Source organism: Gymnoscopelus braueri (genome assembly GCF_963280865.1).
Source record: "Gymnoscopelus braueri genome assembly, chromosome: 7".
NCBI classification, from domain to species: Eukaryota; Metazoa; Chordata; class Actinopteri; order Myctophiformes; family Myctophidae; genus Gymnoscopelus; species Gymnoscopelus braueri.
In genome coordinates, this window is record NC_137608.1 from 666,083 (window position 1) to 684,967 (window position 18,885).

Genomic DNA, 18,885 nt, shown 5'->3' on the forward strand with positions numbered 1-18,885 from the left:
TTTTCTTTTCTTGACCACAATGTAATTTATATAGCTTGTTATTAGATAGATGCTAGGTTCATTGTTTACTTTAAAGTTTCGATGTACATTATTATTATTTTGAGGGGACCCCCAGGGGTCCTTGGGGGGAGTACCAGGGGGTCCCCAGCTGAATTAGTTAATATAGCATCACAATCATTTTAACAACTTTAACCATATTATGTTATACTGATCTACAGTACAAGCTCATAGACTTGACTATATATATTTAAAGCGTTTTTTTTTTTACTCAAATCTTTGCTTCTGGAGGTCCCTGGCACAACATATATTTTTAGATGGGATTTTATATTTTGAATGCTTCAGTTGACCCAAATTATGGGCATCGGTATCGGGAAGGAAAAAGTGGTATCGGTGCATCTCTAAATTGTAAGTCCCTCTGGATAAAGAGCATCTGCTAAATGCCTATATTGTACACTCATTGTCTCGCAGGAGGCTCATGTGTTTATCAGAGCTGACAGACCAGAGGACGTGACGGAGGACAAGGTGGCCTGTGAGATCTCTAAGGTGCAGGTGGGGCGTGACCAGCAGGGTGGGCGTGGTCAACAGTGTGCGAGGAGGAGCTCGGCATCCGCGGACAAGGAGGAGACCGTGGTGAGTGTGCGTGTGTGCGTGCGTGTGTGCGTGCGTGTGTGTCACTATACAGTATATACACTATATATAAGTGCGTGTGTGTGTGTGCGTGCATGTGTGCGTGCGTGAGTGTGTGCGTGCGTGTGTGTCACTATACAGTATATACACTATATATAAGTGCGTGTGTGTGTGTGTGTGTGTGTGTGTGTGTGTGTGTGTGTGCGTGCGTGCGTGTGTGTGTGTCACTATACTAGAAGTGTAACAATACATAAAAAATTGGTTTGGTGCGTATTCCGGTTTTCAATTAAAGCACTGAACTTTTCCATTGCACATTCCTATCAAAGTGGGTTGAATGAAGCACTGTAGAAGCTTATTTCAATGTTTACTATTAAAGGGGTAGTTCACCCCCCAAATAACTTTTTTTCTATTGATTACTCACCCCATGGAGCCTTGAATTCATGGATATTTATTTGTTTTTGTCGCATTCCTTCCTTTATTATTTGATTATAATACATTTAGCCCCATTGATTCCGGTAGGAGACACAAATGCATTTGTGTCTCCTACCGGAATCAATGGGGACACATTTATTATAATCAAATTATTGGCTTAGGAATGTGACAAAAACAAAAAAATATCTATGAATTCAAGGCTCCAGATGGTCAGTAATCAATAGAAAAAAAGTTATTTTGGGGGTGAACTACCCCTTTAAGGACTTTGAAGTCAGAAAACCAAGCGCTCCTCTTCCCTAACACTCAACTGAACGTGGAGTGGTGTTGTAATATGTATGGTGCACCAGCTTAGTATGCAGTGGTGTAAAGTAACGAAGTACATTTACTCAAATACTGTACCTAAGTACATTTTTTAGGTCTTTTTACTTAAATGGAGTATTTCCAGTTTTCAGTACTTTAACTTCTACTCCACTACATCTCAGAGGCAAATATTATACTTTAACTCCACTACAATTATTTGAAAACTTTAGTTACTAGTTACTTTGGAGATATAAATTATTATATTATAAAACATACATTAACCACTTTAGCCCTATTTTATACCGAGGCTATTTGAAAATGTACAAGCTCACAACGCGTGGCATCGCGACTACATTGGAGTATTGATACTTTTACTTAAGTAAAACATTTGAGTACTTTTTCCACCACTGTTAGTATGTCGCTGTGGAAACTGTATTTTAGATCTGCATCCCCCAAAACAGTTATTTAGGGGGCACCCATTTGGTACGGGCCGTTCCGTTCAGTATTTTCACACCCCTACTCTCTGTAAACCCCATTCTCTGTAAATCCTAGAGACGGTTGTGAAAATACAAGTCGTTTAGTCAGCAGTTTATGGAATACTCCGATCAGCCTGTTTGGCCAAATTCATTGAGTTGCTGTATCCATTGGTGAGTGTACGTGTATTCACACGGTTTGTGTTGTCGTGTGTACACTGTGTGTGTGTGTGTGTGTGTGTGTGTGTGTGTGTGTGTGTGTGTGTGTGTGTGTGTGTGTGTGTGTGTGTGTGTGTGTGTGTGTGTGTGTGTGTGTGTGTGTGTGTACAGGGTACAAACTACAGAAAGACCAACGCAGCGATGGAGATGAGACGGATCAACAGGGAGTCGTTTTGGGCAAGAGCAGAGGTCTGAAAACACACACACACACACGCACGCACGCACGCACGCACGCACGCACGCACGCACGCACGCACGCACGCACGCACGCACGCACGCACGCACGCACGCACGCACGCACGCACGCACGCACGCACGCACGCACGCACGCACGCACACACACACACACACACACACACACACACACACACACACACACACACACACACACACACACACACACACACACACACAGTCTGAAAATGCTTTGATCCGAGCTGAAAATGAATGTATTGTTGAGTCTCATTGTTTCAGAGCGTGTGTGTGTGTGTGTGTGTGTGTGTGTGTGTGTGTGTGTGTGTGTGTGTGTGTGTGTGTGTGTGTGTGTGTGTGTGTGTGTGTGTGTGTGTGTGTGTGTGTGTGTGTGTGTGTGTGTGTGTTTCAGCGCGAGGAGGATGATAGGAAGGAAGAGGAGAGGAGACGAGCGGCAGAGGAAAGGCGGCGTCTGGAGAGGGAACGAGTTCAGAAGGAGAGGAAGGAAACCGAGGAACGAGACAGAAAGATGAACGAGAAACTACAGAGGATTGGAGAACAGAGGTGTGGATACACATGCCAGGGTTATGTCAATGATACTGTACCATACAAGCCTGGGTTATGTCAATGATACTGTACGATACAAGCCTGGTTAGTGTCAATGATACTGTACCATACAAGCCTGGGTTATGTCAATGATACTGTACCATACAAGCCTGGGTTATGTCAATGATACTGTACTATACAAGCCTGGGTTATGTCAATGATACTCTACCATACAAGCCTGGGTTATGTCATTGATACTGTACGATACAAGCCTGGGTTATGTCATTGATACTGTACGATACAAGCTTGGGTTATGTCAATGATACGACATGACACGTCACGATACGATATGACAACATGAGATGACATGATATGCGATGCGAGACTGCGCACTACCTCCTGTCTAGCATCAGAGTCTTGAGCTCTGCAGTGTTGTTAGCTGCGCTGTCACACCGCAGTGTGTCTACGTGGGTGGTGTGCCTCCTACTGGCTCCGCTGTCGCATCGAGTGTGTTTACGTAGGTGGTGCACCTCCTACTGGCTCCGCTGTTGCCCCGCAGTGTGTCTACGTAGATGGTGCGCCTCCTACTGGCTCTGCTGTCGCCCCGCAGTGTGTCTACGTATGTGGTGCGCCTCCTACTGGCTCCGCTGTCGCCCCGCAGTGTGTCTACGTAGATGGTGCGCCTCCTACTGGCTCCGCTGTCGCCCCGCAGTGTATCTACGTAGATGGTGCGCCTCCTACTGGCTCCGTTGTCGCACTGCAGTGTGTCTACGTAGATGGTGCACCTCCTACTGGCTCCGCTGTCGCACCGCAGTGTGTCTACGTAGATGGTGCAGCTCTTTCCCTTCCTAGCTGTACCGTGGGTTGGCTCCCACAGTGTCAGTTTGCTTGCCACCAGTTCTGGGTGACTGACACAGTGCCCTGCCAGCCTCATCCTTCTCTCTCTGACCTTGTCTGTGACCCGTGGGAGGCCTCTGTAGAGGTCCATGTTATTGATGTGGTCCTCCCATGTGACTTCCCCTAGTGCCATTCGTAGCATTCTTGTGTAGACTCCATCCAGGGCCTTTTCCTACTGTGCTGTGAGGGTCCATGTCTCAGCCCTAACTCCAGTGTAGCTACGAACTTGAGGTCTTCTCCCGTGTCAGGCATTCCTATACAAGGCATTCCAGACATGGTATGAGATTAGTACAATGAAAGGTGAGCAGGTCATTGTTGAGAAATAAACCCTGACAGGGTGGTCTTTATCACCCTGAAGGGGCAGGGGAGGGGTTTTTATCATCCTGAAGGGGCAGGGGAGGGGTCTATATCACCCTGAAGGCCTTTATTTCTCAACAACGACCTGCTTACCATCCATTATCCAGTTTATTACACAAACACTTTACCAATCGGAACGATGAGGGCAGATGATTAAAAAGTGACAATTTGCACCTTTAAGTAGACAAAGTTAAGCAGCAATACACAGCAGAGTAAAAGAAAAGCCATTGAGTATAAAGGGAACACTTTGGCTGGAAACATCCACAAAGTCTCTAGCCTGGACCAGACGAATCTGCCAGTGCAAAAGAAATGTGCGGTGCCCTCTGCGATTTGGGTCTGGCCCCGCTCTGTTGTGAAACCATGTCCTGCTCCCTAAGTCTGGGGTGACCAACCAGGGCCCAGTATTCAAATATGGGAGACTGTAATTGGTAGTTGGTTGTAGGTTTAACCAATTGCGTCCAGAGCCATTCTTTTGATCCCGCCCCTTGGGGGAAAAAACTTCCTCATAGAAGCACCAGACTCATATCCACACAGTGATATAGTCTGGCCACACGAGGCTACAAAGTCTCCACTAATAACATCTCTGTTAAAAAACATACCAATGCGATCCTGAATTACTCAATGTAATGAGGAAACATTTTGGAGCATTATGGTTTGTTTGTTTGTTTGATTGATTGATTGATTGTTTTAATACTTTATTAACAGAATTATTAAGTACAGTCAAAGGTTATGCTGAAAGGATAACAGAAAAAAGCCCCAGGGCCTTGTTTACATTGTGGGCCATTTCACTCAATTAATCTGTAATGCATATAATACATACAATGCAATGCAATGCAATACAATACAATACAATACAATACAATACAATACAATACAATACAATACAATACAATACAATACAATACAATACAATGCAATGCATTGCAATGCAATGCAATGCGATACAACACAGAACATAATGGAATAAAGCTAAGTAGAATCATAAGGTAGAGAAAGGAGGTCAGTGGATTCTACTATAAAGGTGTTCAAGGAGTTTTGAAATAATTCCTGCCCTCAAAATGTGACAGTAGTGCCCCCAAGTGGACATTGAAATGCACTGCAGTTCAGATGAATAATGCTTTTATCCCTGTAACAGAAAGTAACAGAGGAGGATGATATTACTACTACTACTACTTACTACTACTACTACTACTACTACTACTACTACTACTACTACTACTACTACTACTACTACTTCTACTACTACTACTACTACTACTACTACTACTACTACTATTAATAATAATAATAATAATAATAATAATAATAATAATAATACATTTCTTCCTGTGACAGAAGGAAACAGGCAGAGGAAGAGGAGGAGCTACACAGAAAGGAGAAGTCAAGATGGGTGAGAAACAACACGCTTATTATCTCTGTCAGGTGGAAACCTTGTATGTCCAAAACTGTTTCTATCCAGGAAATGCAAAAACAGAACCTGTGTTCCAATGGATCCAGTAGTTATTATTTAGTCACAATCTCTTGTTAATACTTGTCATTGGTTAATTTCTGTATTGACAGGAAGTCCAGCAGAAGGAACATTCAGAAGAAATGCGAGCTCGTCTCCGACGCAGTGAATCTATCGAGAAAGCTGCTGTAAGTCACATGCACATACACAAACACACGTGTGCACGCACACGCACACACACGCATACGCACGCTCATGCATGTACGCACATAAACGCATGCACTCACACCAATTTTTATTGCTAAAATATGATATCAAATATTGCTTGTGAGGATATTATCCTCACAAGTATAGTAATACAAAAAAACACTTTCAGAAAACGGTCATCATAAATTGACGATATTATTGATCATCAATTGATGATATTATCATCAATTTATGATGACCGTTTTCTGAATGCTATTTTTTTAATTTTATTTTGCCATTTTTAACCCTAACCCTGAAGCCAAAAATAGCTGATCTACAAGCGTGTGTGTGTCTGTCCGCAGCCAGTTTATGTTTCAGCAGGCCAAGGACCTAAATTCTCAGATAATGCATGTTGTTTTTGCGTATTGATAATTGCAGAGCAATCGTCCCTTCAGGCTAGGGAAATTGCGTCTCATGACGAGGCTATGCACCGGAACTAGCCAATCGGGCACTTCACATGTCTGTCTGGCTTATGGGATATATGATACTAACGTGTCTGTTCCATGTAGGACCTAAACACACAGGCAGAGCCCTTCAAACTGAAGTTTAAGTCAATGGTAAACAAACACACAGGCAGAGCCCTTCAAACTGAAGTAAATGTAAACAAACACACAGGCAGAGCCCTTCAAGCTTAAGGTTACTGTAAGTCAATGATAAACAAATACACAGGCAGAGCCCTTCAAACTGAAGGTTAAGTCAATGGTAAACAAACACACAGGCAGAGCTCTTCAAACGGAAGGTTAAACCAATTAATATTGCCATTGTGCTTAAGTTAATTAGAATAGTTTGAATTTATCAAATTGATTTGACACTGTATTTAAAGGACCACTAATGCTCAGTTCAGTCACTAGTTCAGAAACCTGCCTACCAGTGACATCATCAGAAGGCAGATTTGGTCATTTACAAACAAGATTAAAAAAAAAAGATGTCACTGGTAGGCAGGTTTCTGAACTGTCCCTCGTCTGAGACACAGAGTGAGTAGACAGAAATGGTATCATATTATAATGAGCATTAGTGAGAACCAATTATATGAAGATATGTTGAAAATGGGTGAAGCTTTAAGTTTGTCAACTTGCTGGGTTATTGATGTTCAGTATGTAATTCCCTGCTGCACTTCCCTGTGTGCCCTGCAGGAGGCAGCAGTGCTGGTGTCTCAGCGCTCCATCAACCCCCGAGAGTTCTTCAGACAACTGAGTTCGTCTTCACTGAGTCCCACCAGCCCTGGGTCCACCCGCACTGGTACACACACTGTGTGTGTGTGTGTGTGTGTGTGTGTGTGTGTGTGTGTGTGTGTGTGTGTGTGTGTGTGTGTGTGTGTGTGTGTGTGTGTGTGTTGCAAAAAATATATTTTTTGCAAGTTTTGCATCTTTCATTAGTTTTTATGTTAATTCTAAACTGGTTTAAGGACCCCCAAAATAATATGCATTTGGCCGCGGCCCCCTCACCTGAAAATGTTTAGTGCCAGGGACTCCCCTGAAGAGAAGATTTGTGTTCCAAAAAAATTCAGGATTTTTCGAAAATGTTCAAAAATAGGGATTAGAATGACGAAGTCAGACAGAAAAAAAACATATCTTACATTAATGGTCAAAAACCTCCTAACTCCAATTGGGCTGTATGTGGGTAAAGCGATGATAATATGAGGACACATTCAAGTATCTGACAATGTATAAAGTCACCATAACGTCTTCGATGAGGCAGTATTGTGTTGTTCTAAAAACATAATATTTTGGACATAGCTGGTTTCTGCTCGACAGCAGAGATATGTATTACTGATGAATTGAGCACAATGGACCACAATGGAAACCAGCCCCTGTTTTTTTTGGCTTTATCTTTTTAGCATAACCTTCGACTGCACTACCTGTGCTGTTAACCCATTCAATCCGGGAACGAATTTTAGATTTATGTGGCTATTCAAAAATAGCAGATCTACAAGCTCATAGTGCGGCACCGAGTGCCGCACTATGAGCTTGTAGATCTGCTATTTTTGAAAAATCTTGAACATTTGTGCGAATATTCGAATATATATATTTTTGAAAAATAAGCGAACATTTTAACTCAAATCTTTGCTTCTGGGGATTCTACAAATGTCTTCTAAATCCTGTTGTGTTAATAAACATGTTGCTATAATGTCAGTGGTTTCCTTTTTTCATGTCAGGGACCCCCAAAATTATATATTGGCCGCGGACACCCATCTCAAAATATGTTGTTCCAGGGACCACCAGAAGCAAAGATTTGAGTAAAAAATAATCGCTTTAAAAATAAATAAATATATTTATTCAAAGATTTGCAAAAATAAATCTTTTTTTTTTCAAATACATTGCAGATCTACAAGCTCAAGCTTTGAGCTTGTATATCTGCTATTTTTGAATAGCCAAAGAAATATTAAAATAAAGTATAATGTATCAATCGATCAATCAATCCCTGCTCTTCTGACCCGTCCAGGTAAAGCTCCGTTCAGGAGGTACCAGCGCAGTCTGACCGACACCGCCTTCACATTCACCCGGTCGGACCCTGACACCACCGGGGCCACCACCACCTCCTCCTCCTCCCCTCGCAGCCCCTTCTCCTCCCGCACCTCCCCCTCCCGCTTCTTCCAGGCCGCCGCCGCCGCGTCTCCTCCCGCCAGCCCCACCTTCCTCCCCTCCCTGTCTCAGACGCCCTGGGGCCCGCGGGGACTCCCCCCCACGTCCCCCCTGCGCTCCACCGCTCCAAACCAAGGTTGGTACTTTTTACATTTTTCATTTTTTCTTTATTTTTCTTCGTTTTTAATTTCCAGTTTTAGTTTTTAAAGGTTAAAGTACTATATTCTGATAGTAATCATTGCTACATAGCGTTCGTTCGGTCACAGGGGTCTCTCCAGCTCTTTAGTAAACATAATGTAGTACATTTTCAGGTAGGTGACAACATTTAAGCCAATCAGGAAAGAGCACTGAAAATGCATTTTCTGTTTAATAAAGAGCTGGGAGACTCATTTTACTGAACAAACACTCTATAGCAATGAGTGCTAGAATATAGAGCTATTTAACACTTAATTTAACCTAAGTAAATCACTAAGTAAATTTGTCCGCGGATCGGCGGACCTAGCCTGGTAAACACCCCCTCCCTCCGGAAATCTCATGCATTGCATTGCATTTGGTTTCAGGAAGGAGGGTCTGGGATTGCTCACAGAGTAAAGCTGCCCGAACCGCTGCGCATACGAACCAATCAGCGGCTGCTAGAGGCGGGATCATCCAATCACCTGCCTAGTAGCTTGAAAAAATAAAACTCCGTCTGTCATCGATTCTGCGCCCGGAGTCTCAGATGCAATACGCTGTGAAACAAAATGTGTGTCGCAAGCTTCTTTCATTTGACGGAGTGAGGTTACGGCGGACCCCCATCTCAAAATATTTTGTTCCAGGGAAGCAAAGATTTGAGTTAAAATGTATATACATTCGGTGCCGCGCTATGAGCTTTGTATATCTGCTATTTTTGAATAGCCAAAGAAAAAAAAAATTACACACAGATGCATTCCCGGTCTTAATGGGTTAATAACTCTGCCTTTCCCCCCTCAGCGCTGCCCAGCCTCCCGCCGGTCGGACCCCGGGCTCAAGAGACCCCCGTCATTCCCAGATCCCCAACTCCCACCCAACCGTCGGCCCCCCCTGCCTCTCCCACTCTCCTGGCCTCCTTGGAGGCCTCAGAGAGCCAGGAGCCAGAGGCTCACATCCTGCCTCCCTCACCCCCGCCCGCCCCTCCCCAGGCTCTGCTGGAGACCCCCGCGGCCCCGCTGCCTCAAAGCCCCTCGCTGAACACAGGTGGGAAGAAACCAGTGGTGGAAAAAGTACTCGCATTTTATACTTAAGTAAAAGTATCAATACTGCTATGCGTTGCGACGCATTGTGAGCTTGTAGATCGGCTATTCTCAAATGGACGAAATGTATATAGGGCTGAAGAAGTGCTTACCGTATGTCTTGTAATAATAATCAAAATCTACAAAGTAACTAGTAACTAAAGTCTTCAAATAATTGTAGTGGAGTAAAAGTATAATATTTGTCTCTGAGATGTAGTGGAGTTGCAGCGCACACACACACACACACACAAACACACACACACACACACACACACACACACACACACACACACACACACACACACACACACACACACACACACACACACACACACACACACACACACACACACACACACACACTGTACTGTACTGTATATTATACTGTACTCTCTCTCTCTCCAGAGCTGTTGTCAGAAGTAGCTTACAGAGTCCAGGCTGTTCTGGTGGAAGAGGAGGAAGAGGAGGAGGAGGATGAAGAAGAGCATAAGGAGGAAGTGAATAAGGAGGACGTGAATAAGGAGGAAGAACACAAGGCCGGCACAGAACCACAATCCAGACCAAGGTTTTTATAGTTTAGATTTTTTTTGTTTTTTTTACTTAAAATTTCAGTTTAGTTTTAAGTTCGCTTGTTTATTTATTATTATACATTTCGTGGCTGTCCGGCAGAAACCAGATAACTCATTTTGACGCCTTTGCATTTTTTCCCCCATAAATCAGTGCCATTGAACACCCTTTACTGTGTCTGTGTGTTGGTAAAAAAAAAATTGAGAATATTGAACCAATGAAAAGCATTAAAAAGTGCTTCCGACAAAACCAGCTAACTCCATTGGATCCTCAAACTTTCTGCTAAACCAGCAAAGTCCACCGGAGTTAGCTGGTTTTGCTGACTCCAGGCTCCACCCCCTTGTTACCTCCAACCATAGATCTATATAAAGGCTAGATGACTCACCTGCGCTGCTGTCCCATAGACCATATTCACACGGCGGCCATGTTTCTATGAAGTCAATGAAAGTAGTCACCCCGGGTGGCGGCACTTTCAATGTTAAATTCCAATATGGCCGCCGTGTGAATATGGTCTATGGAGTACGACGTTGCCACATGGCGGCCATCTTCTGACGGTCATTCATAACATTATGTCTATGGTGCATGTACTTTGAAATAACCATAGCGTGCTAAATTTTCATCCGATTTTCAAACGGTTTGGTGTTTTGTAAACACCAAGGATGTAGTTATGGTACTGCATACTTAATGTTATATATATAAAAAAAAAAAAAACATGATTATAATTATAAAAATTGGATGAAAATTTAGCACGCTGTGGTTATTTCAAAGTATATGCACCATGGACATAATGTTATGAATGACCGTCGCAAGATGGCCGTGGTTGAGCTACGCTTGCGACGCCCCCTTGAGCCACACCTAGCCTTTATATATATCTATGCCTCCAACCTCATTGTGAGCTTGGAGGTCCATTCAGCTGTTCTTATCAATGATGAACAAAACCTCCTAACTCTTTTTTTCATTTCCTGAAAAATGAACGTTTTGGAGTTAGCTGGTTTCTGCCGGACAGCAGAGATATGTTAGTTTTAGTTTAGGTATTAGTTTTAGCGTTAGTTGGATAATTTTATTTTAATATGGATAAGTTCAGATACATAGCTAAAATAGCTGTATGCTTGTAGATCAGCAATTTGTTTTTACTACAACTAAGGACATTTTCTCTATGATGTGTGTTAGTTTTGTACACACACAAAACTGTTTCTATTCTACTTTTTATTTCAGTCAACTACTGTAAAATGCTTTGTCAACTCTGTCAACTGGACAGTTCAGAAACCCGCCTACCAGTGACATCATCGATGGGGATAACAAGCTAATAGAAACTACAGCCTTTTTCTTCCTGGAAAGTTAGCATGCTATAATAGAAGCCATTGTTCTTGCATTAAAAATAAAAACTATTTGCAAACCGGCCTACGTAGGGGTGTGCCGATTTTTTTTTTTTACAATAATAATAATCAGGCATGCAAACAGCCCCGAGGTGAAAAGGGTGACAACATGTTGTTTTTTTTCGGGTCAGGTGTCACACTATTGCCCTATTTGGATTAAAAACGGCTATTGTAGCTGAAAAGCTACAAGTTTGCGTCTGAATAATGCAAAAACAGAATTATTTGTTTGCATAAATTTGCTTTTTTTCTCCCCCATATATTTTCATAATAAAAAAGTGCGTATCGTATCGAAATCGTATCGAAGTTGTGAGCCAAATATCGTATCGTATCGTTTGGTGAAATTAGTGTATCGGCACACCCCTACGGCCTACCAATGATGACACTGGTAGTTGGGTTTCTGAACTGTCCACACAGCTCCCCACTGAGACACAGAGTAAGTAAACATAAATGGTTCCGTCTTATAATGAGAATTAGTGAGGAGAAAATAAAGATACGTTGAAAACGGGTGAAGTGCTCCTTTAACTATGTTAACCCTGATCCAGCCCCGTTGTCGTGGAGACGCCACAGACGGCCGAGGCAGAAGGAGAAGAGGAAGGGGTGGACTCTAAACAGGAAACAGAACCTGAGACCACTGAGACGTCATTGGAGGAGCAGGCTGACGGACAGGCGGAGGACCAATCGGATCACAGCCAGGCCGTTGCTGAGCCAGTCAGCGTTGAGCTGTCAGAGGAATGGGAGGAGTCAGCTGTCACAGGTGAAGTAGCCACGGGAAAGTTGCTCCGATCCAACATTTGGTGCCCAAATGCGGAAGTAGAGGGTACTTCCGGGGGAGCATGCGCTGGGTGAGCAACTTTCTTTGAAATTAATAGGTGGAGGCGGGGCCATCCGTACTCTAGGTAGGGCTGTCACGATTACAAAATTTAAGTTGACGATTAATTGTCATACAAATAATTTGCAATTAACAATTCAATTGTGTTTGACGTCGAACATCGGAACATATGAATACAATTCATACGATTTTTTTGGGTGGGGGGGGGCGTTGAAAATGTATGACGCCTTTTGGCCTTGTTTGTGTTCCATTCAAATTCCAAAGGTGATTCCTAAATTCCTGATGAATTGATAATCAATAAACAAGTGGAGCTGAGAAATATACCTGCGTTGCAGACTTTATAGTTTTCCATTCATATTCCAGCCCTCTGGAATGTACAATGTCCCTGAGCTATAGAAGCTATTTCAAATATTGTCTCACTGTCCATATTAACTGGAGGAAATATGAAGTTGTTCTCTGCTACGTTTATATTTAGTACCATTGTTTATGGTTCCTGTTAACTCACCAGCTGCCAGAGTTATTTCAGATTTTTAGCTGTTGGCTGCCAGAGAATTTTAATTGAAAAACAAAAAGTACTCAGGAGCCGAGATACAGAATTTTTAAGTTTTAAGTTAACAAGGAAGTGGATAGGAGTCTAGATCTTCGAAAAATCATATCTCCTTGGTCTTTTTTTTTTTTTTTCAATAGAACGCATTTATGCGTTATTGGCAGGCAAGTGATGGATTCAATAGAACGCATATATGCGTTATTGGCAGTAAATGAGTTGATTTAATCACATCTTCGCCTTTCTTCATTTTCCAATGAAAAAATAAAAATACAGCTCACACTCACACTGAAATATTGTTCTGACCAATCAAACGTCTGTTTCAGATGCAGAAGTGATTTGCCAGCAAATCAAAGAGGAAGCTGTGATCCCGTCAACTAATGGTGTCACAAACGGAGAGGATGTGGAGGATTTGAACGGCACAGGTTTATTCTCTAGTTATTTTTTGAACAACCATTATAAATAACGACATTCTTATTGCGTCTCGTTAAATTGTTCGTACGTGTGTCTTCGTCCAGAGCGTTCCGTCAGCCCGTCTGACACCGATCCCAGTTCTCCTGAGCTGACCAGTTACGACCTGCACGGAACCATGGAGGAGAACCTAGAAGAACCATGGAACCATGGGATCATGGAGGAGAACCCAGAAGAGCCCCATATCTCAGAGAACGGACAGCAGGTAGCAACCAAACAAACACATTTTATCTGTCAGCATTGGTGGAAAAAGTACTCAAATGTTTTACTTAATTAAAAGTAGAAATACTCTGTTACAAGTCGTAGTCCGGAATACATAATTTACGTGATTAAAAGTACAAAAGTATTGGTATCAAAATGTACTTAAAGTACCAAAAGTAGAAAGTACTCATTATGCAGAATGTCCCATTTCACAAGTTTTCAAATGTATAAAAATCGTTTGAAAATAGCAGATCTACAAGCTCACAATGCGTCGTGATTGTGAGCTTGTAGATCGGCTATTTTCGAATGGCCAAAATGTATGTAGGGTGTAATGTATGGGTGGGTAATGTATGTTTTATAATAATAATCAAAATCTACAAAGTAACTAGTAACTAAAGTTTTCAAATAATTGTAGTGGAGTAAAAGTACAATATTTGCCTCTGAGATGTAGTGGAGTAGAAATAAAAGTATTGGAAATTTAAATACTCAAGTAAAGTACAAATACCTCAAATTGTACTTAAGTACTAAGACCACTGCTGTGACCCAGTTATGGGTCACGGCCCCCAGTTTGAAAACCCCTGTTTTTACAGTGAGTGTATCTATGTTCATCAATGTTACATCTGGTTTGGAACTCTCTGAGCAACATCTAACTTTGAACAATATGCAAATGACACATGAATGTCTTATACACTGTTTGTCTGTGGCACGATGGAGTTTAGGTGTATAATCTCTATGACTCTATCTCTCTATTATCCTTCTCTCTCTCTCTCTCTCTCTCTCTCTCTCTCTCTCTCTCTCTCTCTCTCTCTCTCTCTCTCTCTATCAGGTTGTAGCAGACAGACAGATGCGTGTCCGTGCTCTGTACGACTACCAGGCAGGTGAGATGTCGTTTAACGATTAACGATGATTAACCGTGTGATCAGAATCAGAAAAACTTCAGTGACTGTATTTACAATTATTTCTTCATTCATAATTAAATCATTCCGATCAGAGATTCCAACTTAACTGTTTGCAAATGTCTGAATGGCAATTTTAAAGGTACAGGCAATTTTTAAACACGCCATGTGGATGAGACACAAAAAGCCAGAGGCTTGTTTCCATTGTGGTCCATTAAACATTCAACACTCAAACAACTGGACAAAACGACAGTGCAACAAAACAACTACACAAAAATATAGAAAATCTAAAATGTAGTCAGATGTATAGTGGGCGTGGTCTTCATCTTCCTCCTTTTCCTCCCCCACAGAGGACGAATCAGAGATCTCCTTTGAGCCTGGTGACATCATCATCGCCGTGGAAACCATCGATAAAGCCTGGTGGAGAGGATGCAGCAAAGATGGCCGCCAGGGCCTGTTCCCTAGCAACTATGTAGAGACCATCTGACCTGTCTGTCTAACAATGTAATTGTTAGACACACACACACACACACACACACACACACACACACACACACACACACACACACACACACTCAGGGACGGTATCTCCCCTCATGTGTATTAAGTCACATACATTGTGTCATTGTTGTATCTCCTTCACTGAAACGTCTGTATATGTTACAGTCTGATGAAATAACTTTTTCTATTAATGCTTTGTGAGTCTATTGTTTTCTAGTTGTTTTTCCAGGGCTGCATTGTCAGACAGTCAGTAGTTTATATTGTCGCTGTCGGGCAGAAACCTCAGATCTCCATGTTTCTACTTTTTATGTTTTTTTTCCCGTAAATTAATGCCTTACATCATCATAGTAGTGTCACACAAAAGTAGCGAAAATAGCCGATGTACGAGCTGCCAACGCACTTTTTCCCCCTATTTTTAAAAAACGATTTTTGAGTGAAAGTGGTTAAGTGTGTGTGTGGGTTTCATACGTACTGTAAAACATGAAAAGTATTAACAAGAGTGTGTGACTAAATAATAACTACATTGGCTCCATTGGAACACAGGTTATTTTTTCCATTTCCTGAAAAGTAACCATTTTGGAGTCATACAAGGTTTCTACCTGACCAAGACAACATGTGGGTCATGGAGTACATTTTTCTATGGCATATTAAGAACTGTGTTCCACAAATTGGAAAGGAAAAAAACGCATGGTAAAACCTAGAAAATGTTGTTTTAATTGTGATACAGATAAATACGAACTTAACTTATACGACGTTGGTTCCATTGATCCAAGCCAGAACACAATCGATTTCATTGATCATTAAAATAAAACATGCTCTGAAAATGTACAGGCCCACCCATCTGACCACTTAACAGGGCAGCCGAAACACTTTCAAGATCTTCAATTGGGCCCTGATCCAGTGAAGGTTGAGAACTGCTGACACATCGTGATTATTACGGCTGGAATTATGCATATAATGATCTGATTAAAATGTTTTCAGATTTTAATCACTATCCATTTAGACCGGGAACGCATCTGTGTCACTTTAGATGTCTTTGGCTATTCAAAAATAGCAGATCTACAAGCTCAAAGCGCGGCACCGAGTGGCGCGCTATGAGCTTGTAGATCTGCATTTTTTGAAAAATTGTGAACATTTGTGCACATCTTTGAATATATATATATTTTTAAAGCGAACATTTTTAACTCAAATCTTTGCTTCTGGGGGGTCCCTGGACCAACATATTTTGAGATGGGGGTCGGTGGCCAAATACATATCATTTTGGGGGTCCTTGACATGAAAAAGTGTGAGCACCACTGATATAGAAACATAAGCATTTTTCAAAAAACTGTTAGGATTTAGAAGACATTTATAGAATTGGGTCTTAATGGGTTAAGCCTTTACTTGCTTTTATTATCAAATTCTTACAAAGAAAAGTGGAAATAGCCGATCTACAAGCTCACAACACGCAAAACAAGATCTCGTCACAAAACCCATATATCAAACATATTGTGATATTTCATTTTGTCCATAATATCGCCCAGTCTTAGAATTCTGATCACTATTTGTTCAAGTTTAATTGCACATGAATAATTGAATGTATTTTAAATATTAAAACAATAATAAAAAAAAAATGTAAAACACAATTTGACACAACTTATAATCGTATGTTTTCTTCTAAAATGTACCACTGTATTATGTGTTGCTCTGAATGTCATTTAATTGTTTTAAATATGTGTTGCTTCCCAGCATCACTGAATAGACTCTGCTGTTTAATTCATTAAGGATTAATTTAGCTCCCGGGATCGTTTTAAAAACCACTTAAACCCGGAGTTCCACAGGGGTCTGTACCAGTGTATTTTCAGTTTTCCACTCTACATCAAAATATCTTCACAGGAAAATAGCCGATCTACAAGCTTCACAACACGTCGCGTTGTAGATCTCTATTTTCTGCGAGAGTTTTCCCCCAGAATACGGATCCTGGGGTTTGAGTGGTTACTAAGGGGTTGTTGGTATATCTATAATGTACGATCTTTCTGTGCATTATCTGATTATGTGTTGCTTTTCTTTTCTTTTTTTTTTACTTTTCCTGACGCAGCATCACAGAATAAACGTTGCTTCTGAGCTCCAGAGCTCGTTAATAAGGGGTTGTGTCTATATCTTTGTCTACGTCTGTCATTATCTGATTTTGTTTTGATTATGTTTGTTCTTTTCCTCTGCAGACATTTTGTGAGACGGTTAAGTTGACTTTGTACTTGGATGTGAGGAAAAGACCAGTTTCATTCTCTTGTATGTTTTAATGCTTTACTTTTTAAGTCTTAATTTCACTACATCTGTATATAAGAATGTATAGCTCCATATGTACTGTTTTTATTTTATTTTTATTTGTATGCCTTAATCAGAGCATTATTTGGTTTGTATGCGCTTTGTATTTACCACAAACTTACAAATATACCATCTAAAAAATACTGTGTGTGAAGAAAGGCATTTACTGTGTGTGTGTGTGTGTATGTGTATGTGTATGTGTATGTGTATGTGTATGTGTGCGTGTGCGTGTGCATGTGCGTGTGCGCGTGCGTGTGTGTGTGTGACATACAATTTGTAACACAGCACATACATATCCTCTTGAAACAAAGTCACAGCTATCTAACTTAATATAAGGTACACTGACCTACGTAGCTGACCTACGGTACTGTCATTACACCGGGAATCCATTCTTCTAAGTAATGCAAATTATTTCAAGGTCAGAGTTGACGATGTAATCTCAAGTAAAGAAGAAGTTACCTCCTTGGGCTGTAATCTTGGGCTGGGGGAAGATCAAACAAGAGAAAAAAAAAAGATATACAACAAATACATGCAGCAAGTGAAAAACTTGCTTCAATATGCACAGCAGAAAATAGTGAGGTGGAATCTATGGTCTTCAGACTGAGTATCAGATTTAGCTGTGCTCAAAAGCTAGAGAAAATAAATATGTCTTCAAAAATAAAGCCTGTTTTTCAGCGATTTCACATCCGCCATCTTTCTAAATCCGGTCCAAAATGCTAACGGAAATTAATGCTATTGGCTGCAACCGCAGCGAGGGCGGGTCTTCACTCGCTTACAACCCTATAAACATACCCTACTTTATCATCATTTTTGTAATTAATGGGACCATAATTTACTAAGCACATATGATGAAAAAAGACTTTAAACTAGTGATTGAAAACATACAAATTGTTTATGAAAAGGTTTACTAAGGTAATAAAATCGAGTATAAATTCCGCCCAAAACCTCATTCAGTTGTATTCTTCTGCATACACATACGTCATGTCCTAGTATGAGCGAACAGGGGAAGGGAATCAACGTCACGTGATGCCTTTGTTTGGCCCGGCCTTTGTTGTGTCTCAAAGAATATGATTATTGGCAGAATCACGGAAAGTTTAGAATTAATTTTATTTGGCGGTCCCGTTTTAATTTTTTACACGATTGGTGGTTGTTGCAATGTCGCACCACAATACTTCACCATATGTTGCGCTATGACGAAATAAACCCATAAAATGTAACAACGTGCACGTTCTGTAGTGCAATTCCAATGGTGAAAGCTGTGTTGTTTCACCCGAAAAAAGTAATGGCGGATTCGGTCACGCCCCAAAATACCTGTATGTGTGTCTCAAAGAATAGAGATTATAATGTATTGCGACCGGTAGAAGGTGAAAAAGCAACATCTGCTGGGCCATTAATAATAATAATAATAATAATAACTTGGATTTATATAGCGCCTTTCAGAAACCCAAGGACGCTTTACAGTACACAAAATAACAAATTAATTGCCAAAAGCCTGGGTAAATAAATGTCTCTTCAGTGCGGACTTGAAGGAGTCCAATGTTGGCATCTGGCGAATCTCCATTGGGAGAGAGTTCCAGAGGTCAGGGGCTGCCACGCTGAAAGCTCTATCGCCAAGGGTCCGCCTGTTGCTA

General features: G+C 41.3%; 1 protein-coding gene across 3 annotated transcripts in view; it reads left to right on the top strand.

Annotated features, from left to right (window-relative positions):
* LOC308087993 (uncharacterized protein) overlaps positions 1–17,397 on the top strand; it is an 87,417-nt gene extending 70,020 nt beyond the window's left edge. The window contains exons 5-18 of one of the 3 annotated variants that reach the window (XM_080432286.1): positions 469–630; positions 2,163–2,240; positions 2,656–2,807; positions 5,379–5,433; positions 5,604–5,678; positions 6,870–6,975; positions 8,179–8,454; positions 9,288–9,530; positions 9,971–10,130; positions 12,051–12,262; positions 13,214–13,306; positions 13,400–13,557; positions 14,380–14,431; positions 14,800–17,397. In XM_080432286.1, the coding sequence (XP_080288412.1) occupies positions 469–630; positions 2,163–2,240; positions 2,656–2,807; positions 5,379–5,433; positions 5,604–5,678; positions 6,870–6,975; positions 8,179–8,454; positions 9,288–9,530; positions 9,971–10,130; positions 12,051–12,262; positions 13,214–13,306; positions 13,400–13,557; positions 14,380–14,431; positions 14,800–14,936 (1,959 nt within the window). In that variant the 3' untranslated portion in view covers positions 14,937–17,397. Of the gene's footprint in view, positions 1–468; positions 631–2,162; positions 2,241–2,655; positions 2,808–5,378; positions 5,434–5,603; positions 5,679–6,869; positions 6,976–8,178; positions 8,455–9,287; positions 9,531–9,970; positions 10,131–12,050; positions 12,263–13,207; positions 13,307–13,399; positions 13,558–14,379; positions 14,432–14,799 lie in introns of all 3 variants that reach the window. The other 2 variants (XM_080432285.1, XM_080432284.1) reach the window with 2 other exon arrangements.
* Positions 17,398–18,885: the final 1,488 nt, after the last annotated feature.